The sequence below is a fragment of the Bos indicus genome, chromosome 10 (assembly GCF_029378745.1).
Source record: "Bos indicus isolate NIAB-ARS_2022 breed Sahiwal x Tharparkar chromosome 10, NIAB-ARS_B.indTharparkar_mat_pri_1.0, whole genome shotgun sequence".
Taxonomy (NCBI): Eukaryota; Metazoa; Chordata; class Mammalia; order Artiodactyla; family Bovidae; genus Bos; species Bos indicus.
Genome location: NC_091769.1, coordinates 76,125,193 through 76,141,998, shown reverse-complemented (window position 1 = coordinate 76,141,998; position 16,806 = coordinate 76,125,193). Strand labels below are relative to the sequence as shown.

At 41.2% G+C, this 16,806-nt stretch overlaps 1 protein-coding gene across 11 annotated transcripts in view; it reads right to left on the bottom strand.

Annotated features, from left to right (window-relative positions):
• SYNE2 (spectrin repeat containing nuclear envelope protein 2) overlaps nucleotides 1-16,806 on the bottom strand; it is a 325,236-nt gene that overhangs the window by 52,297 nt on the left and 256,133 nt on the right. For all 11 annotated transcript variants that reach the window (XM_070796701.1, XM_070796700.1, XM_019969038.2 and 8 more), the window contains 9 exons: nucleotides 14,925-15,095; nucleotides 14,327-14,457; nucleotides 11,130-11,334; nucleotides 9,671-9,850; nucleotides 8,880-9,008; nucleotides 6,801-6,955; nucleotides 6,549-6,693; nucleotides 4,163-4,257; nucleotides 2,716-2,950 (listed from right to left, as the gene is read on the bottom strand). In XM_070796701.1, coding sequence (XP_070652802.1) covers nucleotides 2,716-2,950; nucleotides 4,163-4,257; nucleotides 6,549-6,693; nucleotides 6,801-6,955; nucleotides 8,880-9,008; nucleotides 9,671-9,850; nucleotides 11,130-11,334; nucleotides 14,327-14,457; nucleotides 14,925-15,095 — 1,446 coding nt within the window. The remainder of the gene's footprint in view (nucleotides 1-2,715; nucleotides 2,951-4,162; nucleotides 4,258-6,548; nucleotides 6,694-6,800; nucleotides 6,956-8,879; nucleotides 9,009-9,670; nucleotides 9,851-11,129; nucleotides 11,335-14,326; nucleotides 14,458-14,924; nucleotides 15,096-16,806) is intronic.

Sequence of the window (16,806 nt, the reverse complement as noted above, 5' to 3'; positions counted from 1 at the left end):
GATTGGTCAGCAGCACACTATTCACCAAGATCCTCAACCTCCAAACCTAGAGTCACCTGGATTTAGATTTTTATTTACCTGCCATATCCAAACCATAAGCACATCCTGTAAGCTTCACCTACAAACAGCCTTGTTATCTTCACTGTGATCACCCTTGTCTTCTCCATCCTAACAACTAACCAAGACCACTGAAACAGCCTAGTGAGTTACAGCAGACTGTATTTTTCACAGAATGACCACAACAATATTACCAGCCCCACATGCTCTCCTAGAACCTTGCCCCTCCCCATCAACTGGTGGTACCTCTACCCCTTCCTCTTGAACCCCTGTGGGCATATGTGATAGCCTTGATTAACAGAGGATGGCAGAAGTGGCTGATGTCCAAGGCAGGGTCTAAAAAGGTGGTGTAGCTTCTCCCTGGCTCTCCTTTCCATGGGACATGCACCTTAGAAGCCATGAGCTGGATGTAGGGAGTCCGGCTACTGGAAGCTGTCACGTGTAGAGTCTGCAGGGAATGAAGCCCAAGGAGCCCCAGCTGCTCCACATCTGGCTGTCTGAGCTGAAGTTCAGTTCAGTTGCTCAGTTGTGTTCGACTCTTTGCGACCCCATGAACTGTAGCACGTCAGGCCTCCCTGTCCATCACTAACTGCCGGAGCCTACCCAAACTCATATCCATTGAGTCGGTGATGCCATCCAACCATCTAATCCTCTGTCGTCCCCTTCTCCTCCTGCCCTCAATCTTTCCCAGCATCAGGGTCTTTTCCAATAAGTCAGGTCTTCACATCAGGTGGCCAAAGTATTGGAGTTTCAGCTTCAACATCAGTCCTTCCAGTGAACACTCAGGACTGATCTCCTTTAGGATGGACTGATTGGATCTCCTTGCAGTCCAGGGGATTTTTCTCAACACCAGAGCTGAAGTACTAGACATGAAAGTGAGGGAGCCTTCAGATGAGTCCAGCTTCAGCTGCCATCTGACTCAAACTGCCTGAGATACTCCTGCTGAGAGCCGTCTAACAGCCCTGACAACCTCCAGAACGGTGTAAGAGAGTAAGAACTCTTCGTTGTGATGCAGCAATAAATAGAGGTAATACGTGGGGATTCCTGCTTCTGTGACCCCACCCCCACCCCCAACCCATCAGAGCAGCCAGAGGACCTTTAAAAACACGAATCATATCATGTGGCCTCCTTTTCCAGTTTCAACAGCTTCCTATTACACCCAGACTGTTATGCAGCTGTCACGCCTCTCTCCAAAATGCTCCTCCATGACTACCTCTCAAGTCCATTTTCTATCACTGCTGTCTACTGGCTACACCCATCGTATGAGCCTTCTTTCTTCCTCTTTTTTGCTAAGATTGTTGCCATCTTAGGGACTCAGGAAAGTTGTTCCCTCTGTCTGAATTGCTCCCCGCCTCCAACCCTCTATTCTTTGCACAGCTGGCTCCTTCTTATCACTCAGGTTCCAGTTTAAATGTCACCTCCCCAGAGATTACCCAATCTAAAGCAGCCACTTAGTCTCTCCATCATCGGCCCTATTTTAATGACCCACATATGCCATGTTGTAGTCCGATAGTTTATTTTTTAATTTGTCCGATTTCCCCCACCAATCAGACAAACTAGTATTTTCTAGTTTATTGATTTGTCTGATCGCCACAGGAGAGCAGAGGTCTTCTATTAGTCCACACAATATAACTAGCATTTAGAACAGTGACCAGCACAGAGCAGGTACTCAATTAATATTTGACACCTAGATAAACAAATGAGGCAAGCACAGGACTTCTGAGGAGTGCTGGTTTGTTTAACTGTCCCTCTAATGTGACGCATGGTTCGATAACTCAATGGAACATGCCCTGGGAATTGCCAACTAAGTGTTCTAAGTTCTATGTTCATCAAGCAACTTTTGTATTGGAAACATTGTTGTCTACATGAATTTGCCCTTCAAGAGTAAGCAAGAATCTGGGACTTCCCAGGTGGTCTGTGGCTAAGACTCTGCACTCCCAATACAGGGGGCCTGGGTTTGATCCCTGGTCAGGGAACTAGACCTTACCTATTGCAACTAAGAATTCACAGGCTGCAACTAAAGATCCCGAGTACCACAACTAAGACCTGGTGTAGCCAAATAAATAAATATTTTTTTATAAAAAAGAGTAAGCAGGAGTCCTGTTGTAAACTACTACTGTGGTAATCGTTTATATATTTGTCAGTGTCTTAAAGGTCTGTCATGCTTCCCCACTGGCTCAATGGTAAAGAGTCTGCTTGCAATGCAGGAGATACAGGAGACGCAGGTTCAATCCCTGGGTCAGGAAGATCCCCTGGAGAAGGGAATGGCAACACATTCCAGTATTCTTGCCTGGAGAATTCCACGGACAGAGGAGCCTGGTGGGCTACAGTCCAGAGGGTTGCAAAGAGTTGGACATGACTGAAGCACAAGGCTGTAAAGGTCTGTCACCCCAAACTTCTGCACTCCCCTCCTCATCCGAGTCCACCTCTGTGCCCACAGCCCAGGAGAGCCTCACTATTTCTGGACGAACGGATAAGATTGGGTCTCTGACCCCGCAAGGCTGAGGACACGGCTGAGTAAGGTCCCCATGACCAACTGGCCTCCCCCCTGCAGAGAGCACACTTGAGCATCAGAGAAAACACAAAACCTGAAGCGAACAAATATCTTCCAAATAAAGGCACCCTGTGGTTCCCACACTGCTGCTGGGCTCACACTACCTTCAGCTCATGGATCAGGCTTCTCGTTTGGTGGAGGCTGTGGCAGTCCTGGCTCTTCACTGCGGACAGCAGGTGGCTGGTGTCGGCGAGGAAGCGGAGCAGGTCCCCCTCGGAGGTGGTGAAGGACTGCCACTGCCTCACCAGCTCATCGATGTCGCTCTTCCTCTGGCGAACGCCCTGGGCCGCACTCTGCCACTGCCCCTTGAGCCTCGTGAACTTCCAAACAAATTCCGGTCTTGGGGAAAATAGATGGTTAGAGAATTCTGACATTGATGTGTAGAAAAAATAACTAGCAATGTGTAATGGGAACTCAGATTTTCCATTTTTAATTAGAAAGACTATTATAGATCTCAGCCCCATCCAACTTAAACATGATGGGGAATGTGGGGCTGGAGGGGGCAGTGTGTGGGATGGTGAAAGGTGTTGAGCAGAAGAGAACTGCACATGGCCTGGTAGTTTGCTGACACGCATGACCTCGAACAAGCTGTTTTGACACAGATTATGCCAAGTGCTTTACGGAACACTAAGCATGGCGTCAATGGCAAACGGATGAATAGGTAGGTCCCTTGTAATGTTATTGATTACTTGAGGATTGTACACTACACAATTGCAGCAATAAAGAACATGCTTTCTGCAACTACTCAACTATTTCTTTCCCAGATAAACAACACCCTTCATGTGAGAAATAGGACCTTTTATTTATTATGGGAAAAACCATGCTAATCAAATCAAAAGTAGTTAATCATCTTGAAACTGGCTTGAATTTATTACTTCAGAGGTAGGAAGAAATGGGGTTTGTATTTCTTAGTTATGCCGAAAGAAGATTCAGAAGCACATGGGTAATGACGGGGAGGAAACGAATGCCTATGGAGACGTATGGAGAAGTCGTTTAGGAGGCCAGGCCCACTCGGGCGGCTGCTGGCAGATGTACCAGCTGTGTGAGCAGGTGCAGCTGGTGCCACCAGGCTGGCTGAGGGGCTCCGCTCAGCCCGACTGGAACTGCCCAGAGACCCCAACCCCATGTTCACGGCAGAGAGAGAAGTCTCTTCTTTCACAATTGTGACATAGCCACCTGCTGGGAACAGCAGTCCTTTGAAATTTATTTTTTAAATAGCAAAATATCATGAGGCTGAAGGTAGAGAGGAAAACACACTATAAAAGAACCCTTTGGAATAAAAAAAATTAGTTAACTGGACTTGGCAGACACGTGTTTGCAACTCATCTGATCTGCTAAGCCCACCCTTCTACCACAGGGAAAAGGGGTCCTGATGTTTTTATGGCCACGAAGCAAGGCTTTATCCTAATATACAGCCAGAAGACTGGCCGCATAGCACTCTATCAATCGCATAGCCACAGGCACTGATGTTAAGATTCATGTGGTGGAAGGCTCGTTCACTCGCATTGTCTTCCACATTCTCACAGCCATCATGAGTCCTGGAGAGCTTACCTCTTCTCTATTTCTGCTGTGTCCAGGAGTTGTAAGCACTGGGTGACATAAGAATCGGCAATTGTCTGGTTTATAGAAACTTCGGCTTCTAACATCTGTACATGAATCAAAATGTAAAATATTAGTGAAAACTGTTTTCGTGAATTTCCTAATAAAGTCTATGGAGGATATGTGAGATAATTTATTTTCAAATGATTTGAGCCTAACTGCAAAAAATGCTTAATCATCACACCTATGAATACAATCTTAGAAGCAAACAGGTCTAATAATAACTACATCTAAGACCCATTTATTGGGCATTTTCGATTTGAGTTGTTGTTGTTTGGTCGTTCAGTCATGCCCGACTCTCTGAAACCCCATGGACTGTAGCCTGCCAGGCCCCTCTGTCCATGGGATTCTCCGGGCATGAATATTGGAGTGGGTTGCCATTTCCTTCAGTTTGAGAGGCACTCAGTAAAACAAGCATTGTCTCACTTCTTCTTCAGCTTAGGACTTAAGTAAATACTATTAGATCCATTTGAAGAGGAAGAAACTAAACTGTTCAGGAACTAACTCAAAGTTTTCATTTTCAGATTTCATTTTCAGTGGATGACCTTAATGTAACAATGGAGACTGAAATCAGTTACTTTAAAAAGTTACAGTGAACTAATCATGCATAGTTTGGAAATGCAGGATCTGCCTGTGGAAGGATTTTCAAACATACATCAGTGAAAGTATGGAAAAACTCCTCTGTAAAATTATTTATGTTACAATTATAATTATACCAGGTGCCTCAATACTTTATAGAACTGCTCAGTGAAAATACGAAGAGAAGCTGAAGTACTTTTACACGCTTTTGGTGAAGTGGCACCATGTTCACATTCTAAGAAACCAATGCTGTGCCAGAAGTTCCATCTACTGCAGAAAAATCTAGGAGCTTCAGTTCAGTTCAGCTCAGTTACTCAGTCATATCCAACTCTTTGCCACCCCATGAATCGCAGCACACCAGGCCTCCCTGTCCATCACCAACTCCCAGAGTTCACCCAAACCCATGTCCATTGAGTCGGTGATGCCATCCAACCGTCTTATCCTCTGTCATCCTCTTCTCCTCCTGCCCTCAATCTTTTCCAGCATTGGGGTCTTTTCCAATGAGTCGGCTCTTTGCATCAGGTGGCCAAAGTATTGGAGTTTCAGCCTCAACATCAGTCCTTCCAATGAACACCCAGGACTGATCTCCTTTAGGATGGACTGGTTGGATCTCCTTGCAGTCCAAGGGATGCTCAAGAGTCTTCTCCAACACCACAGTTCAAAAGCATCAATTCTTCTGCACTCAGCTTTCTTTATAGTCCAACTCTTACATCCATACATGACCACTGGAAAAACCATAGCCTTGACTAGATGGACCTTTGTTGGCAAAGTAATATCTCTGCTTTTGAATATGCTATCTAGGTTGGTCATAACTTTCCTTCCAAGGAGTAAGCGTCTTTTAATTTCATGGCTGCAGTCACAATCTGCAGTGATTTTGGAGCCCAGAAAAATAAAGTCTGCCATTGTTTCCACTGTTTCCCCATCTATTTCCCATGAAGTGATGGGACCAGATGCCATGATCTTCGTTTTCTGAATGTTGAGCTTTAAGCCAACTTTTTCACTCTCCACTTTCACTTTCATCAAGAGGCACTTTAGTTCCTCTTCACTTTCTGCCATAAGGGTGGTGTCATCTGCATATCTGAGGTTATTGATATTTCTGCCGGCAATCTTGATTCCAGCTTGTGCTTCATCCAGCCCAGCGTTTCTCATGATATACTCTGCATATAAGTTAAATAAGCAGGGTGGCAATATACAGCCTTGATGTACTCCTTTTCCTATTTGGAACCAGTCTGTTGTTCCATGTCCAGTTCTAACTGTTGCTTCCTGATTTGCATACAGATTTCTCAAGAGGCTGATCAGGTGGTCTGGTATTCCCATCTCTTTCAGAATTTTCCACAGTTTATTGTGATCCACACAGTTAAAGGCTTTGGCATAGTCAATAAAGCAGAAATAGATGTTTTTCTGGAACTCTCTTGCTTTTTCTATGATCCAATGGATGTTGGAAATTTAATCTCTGATTCCTCTGCCTTTTCTAAAACCAGCTTGAACATCTGGAAGTTCATGGTTCATGTATTGCTGAAGCCTGGCTAGGAGTTTAGTCATTAATAAAACAGAGTAGCAAAACAATATTTGGAAATTTATGAAATGTGTGAGAGTTTTGCAAATGATCAACCGACAACTGAATTTGCTTAAAGACATACATTCTGTGTTTAAGGATTGAAGATTGACAGGTATTATGCATACTTTTACTTAAACCTCTCATCCCATGAGTACTGCCCCAGGGAGAGGGGGGCAGAGGGCAGAGCATGGGTTTATTTACCTCATACGTCTTCTGCTGTTCTAGAAGAGCAGGAAGGCTGTCAGCCATGTTTGCCTTGAGTGTCTCTTCTATCTTCTCCAAAAGCTGGACCCACTTTTCATAGCAATGAAGAAACTTTTCATTCAATCCAATTCCTTGAAGCTCACTACAAAGGTTTAAAAACAGAAGAGACCCACATAACAATGACATTACTGCGCTCAACCGTCAATTTTACCACAACTGAAGCAGAAGCGAGAGCTGGGCTGTTCTGACCTGCAGCGTTCCAGCGCCGTCGCCGTGGCCCGGATCCACTGCCGGTTCACGCTTTGTAATGTCTTCACAGCTACGTCACTAAGTGGGAGCTTGAGGCTCACTTCGTTCAAATGCTCGATATCAGGTGACTGGGCCGTCAGTGCCAGCACATGATTCTATGAAAAAGAAATTAAATTCCAGACTTTTGGATGCCACTAAGATACGCATATGGTGAAAAAGCCTCAGAAATCCTATAGGCCTTTCTTATCTCAAAGATGAGGGAAAGCCGGAGCTTAAAGAGGTAAATGACTTGCCCAAAGTCACACAGCTAGTTAGTGTCAGAATTGGACCTGAACCTAGGCCTGTCAATTCTGTGACTTTTCTAGAATAAGCTGCACACATGGCCAGAATCAAAACAGCCCAGGAAATAGAGAGTGATCTCGGATTCCTGTCTTTGAAGAGGATGGAAATAAGCTTCCTTTTTTTTTTAAAGGATCCACACTGGACCTTCAAGTCCCATTTAGTCTGCCAACAACTTGACTTTCAACAGATCATGCAGTTTATTTATTAAGTAAATGAAAATTCAATCCCTGAAATAACCCTAGCAAAGCATGGTACTTAAACATCCATATTATGGTGATATCACAGGAAAGCAAACTCACCAAAATTTTATTTTTAAAACAATATTCTAGGGACAGCATCTAGGTCAACAATGTATTCAGCAAACATCCTTCACAATATCCATGTTCTCACTACAGAACTCTGCTCTAAACGTCTAGGTCAGGGTCAGCAAACTTTTTCTGTTAAGGGCTAGATCATGAATATTTTAGCCTTTTCTTAGCCATATGATCTCTGTGGCAAACATTCAGCATGAAAACTCCCACAGACAGTACATAAACAGTGGAAGGCCATGGCTACATTATTTACAAAACCAGGTGGGGGCTGCATTAAGACCTTATGCCATAGTTTGCTGACTCTTAATTTATGAATATTGGTCCTTAGGATAAAGATCCAGAATTCATTAATTCTTCATTCATCTATGTTAACTATACTCAACTTATTAAGGTAATAAAGAAGGAAAAAAATACCATTAATTTAATAGGGTATTTTACTTTTTGATCTTCCACTAACCAGAAAAATTCAATTAATCACAACATCCAATTGCTAGATTATTCTAGTTCACTGAAACTAACTAGTAAAGACTTTAAGATTTAAAAGTCTACTGAAATTATTGAGGCATATTACTAAAATAAATCTCATGACCCAGCATTTCCATTCCTGGGTATACAGCCCCCCCCCAAAAAAAACCCAACACCTCCAAAACCTAATTCAAAAAGATATGTGCAACCCAATGTTCATAGCAGCATTATTTACAATTGCCAAGATACAGAAGCAACCTAAGTGTCCACCAACAGATGAATGGACAAAGAAGATATGGTACATATATAATGGAATACTACTTAGCCATAAAAAAAGAACAAACGTTTGCCATGTGCAACAAGATGGATGAATTTGAAGGGCATTATGCTAAGTGAAGTAAGTCAGAGAAAGATAAATACTGTATGAAATCACTTATGGATGGAATCTAAAAAGCACCACAGACTAGTGAATATAACAAAAAAGAAGTAGACTCACAGATAAAGAGAACAAACCAGACGTTACCAGTGGCAGGGCCAAGGGCAATAGAGGAGCAGAGGTGGGGGAGGTACAACTATTGGGTTTAAGATAGACTCTGGGATATATTGTACAACATGGATATATATACTCTAGGATATATTGTACATATATGTACAATATAGCCAATATTTGTAAAAACTGTACATGGAAAGTAATCTTTAAAAATGATATTATAAATTTACAAATTAAAAAGGGAAATAATTGACAAATGAATTGTATATTTAAAGTGTAAAAAAATAAAACAGATCTCTGTGTTGTCATACTTTTGTAGACGCTAGGGAAAATAGGATGAGAATGAAGACAGATCAGTAACTGTGGTTCAAGGGTTAGGATGCACACGGATTCTATCATATGACAGTGAGTCACTTATTTTTTATCCTATGGTGAGCCTGAGCCCCTAGAAATAACAAACATTGGCAATACCAGGAATAAGTCAGGATTTCCTTCTTTTTCTTGCCGGTAGAGTTTATCCAAATTCTCTTCTTCATGTGTAATGAGACCTTTTAAAGATTCCAACCGGTCCCCAAAATCCTTGAATTGTGATAGAACAAACTAGAACAAGAGAAGTTTTCATCAGAAACAATTTTCATGTGCATCTACAACAGAAGCAAGCAGAGCCTTGTGATAAAAGTTCAAGTTGTTTCCAGCCCTCAGGAGTTCATTATCAGCTCATTATCTTGAATATCCAGAACATCTCTGATATTTACTTTGTGCCTTTGGTAAAGTACTAAGCCTTCACAGGGGTGAACAGACCACCTGCTTGACAGGGGCATATAGAAGAGTCCTGCTAGTTAAGTGTTTTCCCCGCTGTGTGATACTGGAGCTCCATGGCCTTCTGTTCATCTTTTTGAGAGTTCATGAACTAAAGGCTTTCAAAAAGAGAATAAAATATACCACAAATGGCCATGCTTTAAGCAGCCATTCTTTTTGGGGGGACTCAATTACCCCACCTGAAGATTCAAATACTGTGTGATCTGAACAGTATATAAAATATATCACTTTAACAAGTTCAATAAAGAAGAAATGTGACTGAAGAATCACATGACTGCAGAATCGTGTCAAATGGTAGATATGTTTAGGGCATCTTTATTCTGTTGTTTCCCTAACATGCAGCCCACAAAGCACTGATAACTATCACTTCACAAGATACTAGGAACTGTGCAGAGTGTGCAAGTGTCCAAGACTATAACTTGAATGGAAAAAGTAAGAAGAACCTCAAATTCATTTGTTTTCACAAGCAGCATCTTTTCCAGGTAGGAAGCTCTCTGAAGGGAGTGCATTTGACTAGACAGGAGCACATGGGTGTTGGGCTCTGCAGGTTGCGGGAGTCGATCCAGGAGAGTGGAATTTTGGAGAAAGGCCTCTTTTGTCTTCTGCACCTCACACTGCAGCTCCTGGAGGAGAAAAAGAGATTGTAAAACATTCCTCTTCCTTTCCCAGAACAAATGGGAAAGGCCCACCTCATGCCACTCCACCAACATCTAGAAGAATTTCTCCCCTGAAATTGTGGGTGTGGCTTTTTTTTTAAACTGTTTATTTTGTTTATTATTTGGCTGCACCAGGTCTCAGCTGTGGCATGTAGGATCTTTAGTCACGCCATGTGGGATCTAGTTCCCTGAACAGGGATCGAACCTGGGACCCTGCTTTGGGAGTGCAGTCTTACACAGTGGACCACCAGGGAAGGCCCTACTGTTTATTTTAAAGAGCCAACAAAGCTAATGCTTCTTTATGTGATGCACATCACTGGTGCTAGTTTCAAATTTGTCAGTTCAGAGCTAAAAGTGACCACGGATAAATAAAGCTGGGGCTTCTAGATCATAGAAACTGGAGATGACTTTGGTAGAGTCTTATGAGTTCTATTTCTAATCCTCGAACACTTTAGGGATCTGCTTTAAGGCATTTAAAGGATCAATCCAACCCTTTTCTCTGTCTGAGACTTTGTAACATAAATGTAACATAAATGGATTCATATGCAGGGAGAGTGGAATCTCACTGACCAAGCCAATTTTAGAACTGATTTTGGAAATATTGCATCTATGTGAATTTCTGGGTTTTTTTTTTTAAACAACAGATTAGGTAGAAGTTGATCAGAAATATGATTCATATCTATTGAATTCTTGTCTCTAATTGATATTTCTTTACTTGACCTATAGTATCAAAAGATACAAAATGTATCTGGTCACCTAATCTAACATTAGAAAGTATTTACTTTATAGCCAATCATTAACATAATAGAATAAAACCACAGAGAAAAGTATATAACTCTTAAATATTAGTCTAAAAATCATTTCCACAGAAAAGCCTTATTAACACAGGGGAAAATCTATAATTCTTTCTAAATCAAGAGATTCCACATCTACTTCTTAGATGCCCACATTCTGCTTTAATTGGAGACTTTGTACAAGGCTTCTGCCTTAGAGAGTTACCTGCTAGAGTGAAAGAGGAGACTTGGAAGGAGGTGGTCAGGTGCCCTTGACTCAGCTAGCAGCTGCCCGACCCTCACCTGTGAGCCACTGCCTGGCTCTCCCAACCCCACACGTCCCTGCCCTGCCTCCGTGGTCTGCTGCTTCCCTGACCCATTTCTCCCTCCCTGTGGTCTGGCTACTCCCTGGGTCACGGCCCTGTCCATAAGGCTGTCTTGCACTTGGTTTTCCCAGCAGGCGTAACGCCTACCTTTGCACCCTGCAGGGCCGGGGGCAGGACCTCTGCCAGGTTGTTCCCAGATGTGTTGATGTTTGCAAGCTGCTGCCACTTTGTCTCCTGCGGCTCCAGCCTTGCTGCGGCTTCAGCGTGAGCACTGCTGCATGCCTGCCAGAGCTGTAGCAGGCTCTGGGCCCTCTGCAACTGGTCTGCGATGTCTTGGTTTACCTGAGTCCACCTGTCAGGGCAAAATAAGAAACAGGACCCCCATCCATCTCTTCCTTTACAGAAAAAGCAAATGCATACTCTATCCGTTAAGCTAACAGCAGATGAATTAACAAGACACTGTTCAATACCTTTTCAAAATGAATGATATCATCAGTATATAAACAGAATTCCAACAGAATTCCAAGTTAGGATACTTCATTGACTTTATAATTCTCAACAAAATCTGCAAAATTTGTGACTGGCAGGAAATATCTATTGTATTATGAACATCTTTTAGGCAAAGGTGAGGAAAAGTACCAAACTGTTTACCTGATGAAAATGTCTCCACATGGGAAGGGCTCCTGTTTCATAAAGCAGGTCTTTAGATAGGCCTTATTTAAAATGTATTTATGTCAAATTTATTTTCTAATTACAAAAGCAATAGGTTCCTTATATAAAAGTAGAAATAAATATATACTTTTCTACTTCTCAGCAAAGGGTGCTTATTTTCTACTATGTTCTACATTTTCTAACGTTTTACTGTTTTGTAGACATATGCTTTGTTATAGGACTAATTTCTTTGTGAATTGAGGAAAAAATGCAGATATTACCTGGTACTTGATAATATTTTATTCTTTAGAGGAATGTTAATTCCTGTATATTCTCTTACTACTTAGGCTGATTTGCAGCAGAAAGTTACTTACTTGGTGCAACCTGATCTTAATCATATGAGAAAATTGTCCCCAGGTGTGCCCTTCAAAGGATGCTAGTGTGCTGTCTAGGAGGCAGGCAGCAGTGGAGTACTCAGGCCCCAGATTTACATAGCTGGTCTCCATGAGGACCAGGCTAAAAAATAAAATCACCTTTGGATTCCAGGTGAACATAACTAGAGCTGTTGATGAAACCTAGTTAGATATCTCACTTTTAGAGTAAATATCATCAAATTATGATGCTGCTGCTGCTAAGTCACTGCAGTCATGTCCGACTCTGTGCGACCCCATAGATGGCAGCCCACCAGGCTCCTCTGTCCCTGGGATTCTCCAGGCAAGAACTCTGGAGTGCGTTGCCATTTCCTTCTTCAATGCATGCATGCATGCTAAGTTGCTTCAGTCGTGTCAGATTCTGTGCGACCCTAAGGACAGCAGCCTAACAGGCTCCTCTGTCCATGGGATTCTCTAGGCAAGAATACTGGTTGCTATTTCTTTCTCCAAATTATGAACAATGGCAAATAATAAAAGTATTTTTGCATCCATGAAAATTAGCTAATTTTGTGGGGCTGGCACATTCATTGGTTGTATGAAATTTTTTGGATCTCAGATGTACTATCAAACTGCTACAAAAACTAAAAATCATAAGAAAAACATTTTCTGTAATACATTTTTCATTTTATTAAAATTGAAAGTTAAAAAAAAGGTAGAAATTAAAAATTTGTTTTTAATCCATAATATGGACTGTAACATTTTGCCTTCCTTTCCCACTTAAAAAAATTTTGCCATGTTATTAATAAAAAATAAGCCTAATTTTAAATGGATGCACATAATGGTTTATAAATGGTCTATTTTTTAATTTCCAAATTCTAATTTAGTATGAATATTGAAGTAATTTTCAATTTTTGCTTCCAAATATAACACTCAGATACAACTTTATTCAAAGGTTTTTTTTCTGTATTTAAAGATATTGGCTTTACACTAGATTTTTAAAAGAGAATTATTGGGTCAAAGAAGATAAATATGTAAATATTTTTAAGGTTATAGGTATATGTTCAAACTGCTTTCTGAAAACATTATAATATTTACATTCTCACCTGAAGCAAGTGAGAATGATTGTTTCACAATATCAGTGACCCCACTAAATGGGTGAAAAAGGTAAAAAATGGCATAATTGCTTTACTTTTATGTATGTCACAAATTTTCTCAAAACCATCTGTTTTAAAAATAAGATTTTATCCAATTATAAGTACAACGTATGCTCATAACCCTCCATAAAACATGTATATTTAAATCTATCCACATCTATATTGAGATTATCTACCTATCTACCCACCTATCTATACAGAGGAAGTAAAAAAAAAAAAAATCACTTGATATCTCAGTAATCTAGAGATAACTACTGTTGGCATTTTAGTGCCATTTTCTTCACTCTTTTTCAGTATGACTGCTCTTATATTCTTGTATTAACAACTGAATGAGTCTGTGTAGTGGTGACAAGCCAACCCCTTTAACAGCAACCTGCACCACCACCAAATGTTTTGAGGGTGGTCCCAATACTGTATGTGAAATCAGATATGTGTCTGTGTCCCTCTTTACCTTCCCTTCTCCCCCTCCTTCCACTAAAGACTGGATCAAGAGCTCAGGACACCACTGCAGGGTGTGGAAATGTGGTGTCGCTTATTCAACACTTGTTCCAAGTTGGTTCACAGGTGAGGCTGAATGTGCATGGAGGAAGGATGGAGAAGATCACCGAGGGTGGCTTAATCTCATCAACACTGTCTGGTGCAAATCAGCTTTGAGCCAACTTCATACCCCATCCAGCAAAAGCCTAGAATTAAGCAGGGCCACCCTCCTTAGAGGGAACTGTCAATCATAAGCAGGTCATCAAAGAATTCCTCTGAATCTCACAAATATCTCCTGAGAGGTACTCTAACATCCACTTTCTTCCACCTTATAATGTTCCCAGTAAGACAGGTTGCCTTTCTGGCCACCCCTTAGTCCGTTTCTGCCTGCTTTTTTAGTGCCTGTGAGGATCACATCGGGCATTTAGCCTCTATCCACTGAAAGTGGCTATCCTAGGGCTGTACTTAGTTCTAGATTGATTATACCAAACACTTGTACAAGGCAAGTACAATAGCCTTCACAACACCAAATCTGACATGAACTAGATCCTTCCAAGCAAGCAGAAGAGACCAGAATAGTATGAAACCAGTTACTTCAGATGATTAAGAAGGCTTAGTAAGATGAAAAAATCTTTTCTTTTTTAAGATAAAAAAATCTGCTCTATCATTCAAGTCGCATCTTGAAGCGTACCTTGTGTGAGTATTTTGGCATTTCTCTTGAATTATTTCAGCAACTGAGGGGCAGTACTCTTTGAGTTTTCCAATCACCTCCTGGAGTTTCTTCCAACTCCCTTCACTGCTCTCAGCTTCGTCTTGAAGAGTCTAGGAGGACAGAGCAGGTATGTCAGCTTCAGAATGAACTGGCCTCATCCAGAGACACCTGCCACTATATCACAATAATATTAGCACTCAAACCTTAATAGGGCAGCCGTAAATTATCAGAAATATGAAGAAGAAAACCAAGAAGGTATTCTTTCATTTGAGGCTAGAACTTAAAATTGTACACTTAAAAAAAAACAAAAACACCCCCAAATTAAAACCTTTAAATTGTGAAATAATATGAACATGAAAGATGAAGAAAAACTCACAATATGTATTTACAAAGTTTCACTCATTGGGTTCATGTAATTCATTTTGAAATTACAAGTTATATGTTTAATGCTGCTGTTTAAAACATTGTTTCATGTTTCTCTGTGGAAAACACAACAGCAGCTGTGTCCACATCTATGCTTTCTTCCACTGGAGATTTTCTGCCAATAATGCACTGTGCCAAGATCTGGTTAATTTACCTGAAGGTTCTGCACCTGGCACCTTAAGGCCTCTAATGATAAAACCACAGGCTTGCTGTGTTCCATGCAGTACCAGAATCGGATTGTCATCATATTCACTTCATCATAGAGTTTATCATAAATTTTCCACTCCTGTAAAACAGACTGCATGGAGGTCTTGAGCTCACTGACCTATACAAAAAAGTAGAAACATATTTAGGAAATCATCAACAAGAGGCTCGCTCATCTCTTTTTTCTCTTCTAAGGACTCTACCACTGTATCCAAGTTAGGTATTTTAATTTCAGAGTGGAGCTCTGATGATTCACTGAAGGTGGGTAAATGAACAAGAAATATCAAAGGTTAAGTTTTAGAATAGGTGAATGGAAAAGAGCCCTGAGACCAGAAGGATCAGCATGGAGAGTTCAGCCTACAGAGCGGCAGACCAGGGAAAAAACCCTGAGTGAGGAATCAGAATCTGAGATTTCACATTTCAGTGACAGCCTGTTAGCTTTCTGACCTTGGGCAAGGTATTTAATCCTTAAGTCTGCTTTTTAATCCACAGAACAGATAAAAGAAAACATAAAGAAAGAAGTAGTGTTTGTGAAAATGCTCTGCAAACTATAAAGCATTATAAATGTAAAGGGTTCCCTGGGTTACCTGGCACTTAAGTCTGGTTACTCCTGCAGAGCAGGTATAAATTGGAGGGCAACATGCTTGGCCAAAATGATGAGCAAGTGCAAAGTGGGAGGAGATGCAATGGTGGCTGTATTTTATCCTTCAGTGTGTTTTGGTAATTATGAAAAGTTGAAATTTGAAGCATGTAAATGATTCCTGACACAACTGAGAATATGTAAGTGTAAAAATTTTTATGTATTATGTAGAGAAGAACACTTATATCGCAACAATAAAAAGACAACTAAAAAATAGGCAAGGGATCGAATAGACATCTCTCTAAAGAATATATACAAATGACCAACAAGCATATGAAAAGACATACAACATCCACAGTCATTAGAGAAATATAAATCAAAACCCCAAGATACCACTTCACAGCCACTAGAAGGGCTATCCTCAAAGTTTGATAAAAACTAATGTTGGCGAGACCAGGGAAAAACTGGAACCCTCGTACATTGCAATGAAAACATAAAGGTGTGCAGCCTCTATGGAAACATCTGCCAGTCCCTCAGAAAGTGAAATGCTGTACAGAGTTACTATATGACCCACTGATTCTACTCTTAGGTATATACCCAAGAGAACTGAAAGCAGACATTTGCGGAAAAAACCTACACAGTCTCAGCAGTGTAGGAGGTTTCAACGTCTTCATCTCCCTGCCAACACTTGTCACTCCATCCTTTTATTACAGGTATCCTTCTGGAGGCTGAAGCATTTTGAGGGCAAGAACCATTTATTTTCTTGTTTATCACTGTACCCTTGGCAGTGAGCATAGCGCCTCACAAAAGATATGTTAACAAATGACTCACAGAAGATATGTTAAGCTCATCCCTACTTTCCTGCCTGAGTTCTGGGGGAGGAATGAGGCTGAAGGTTACCTCTGGATTTCATTTAGAGAGGTTACTCCCAATTCTCTCTTGAAACAAATGGTTGAAAATAGATTTCAGTAAATGACAAATAATCCACAACAAGGGCTCTCTGGGAAACAAGGACACACTTATAATAGGCTACTGTTTACAGTTTCTCCTTCCAATTGTGGGGAGATGTCAAAGTTGAAGAGTCTGAGGATGACTGTCCTTTTTCTCTGGGTGCTCTTCTGGAAGGGGTAAATGCAGACTTTGTCACGCCTTTGATACAATCAGCAGATGTCGTCCACACTCTCCTATGCTTTCTCTTCACCACATGCCATTTCTCCCCACCTCTGGAGCTTCTCCTATGCTGACCATGCTT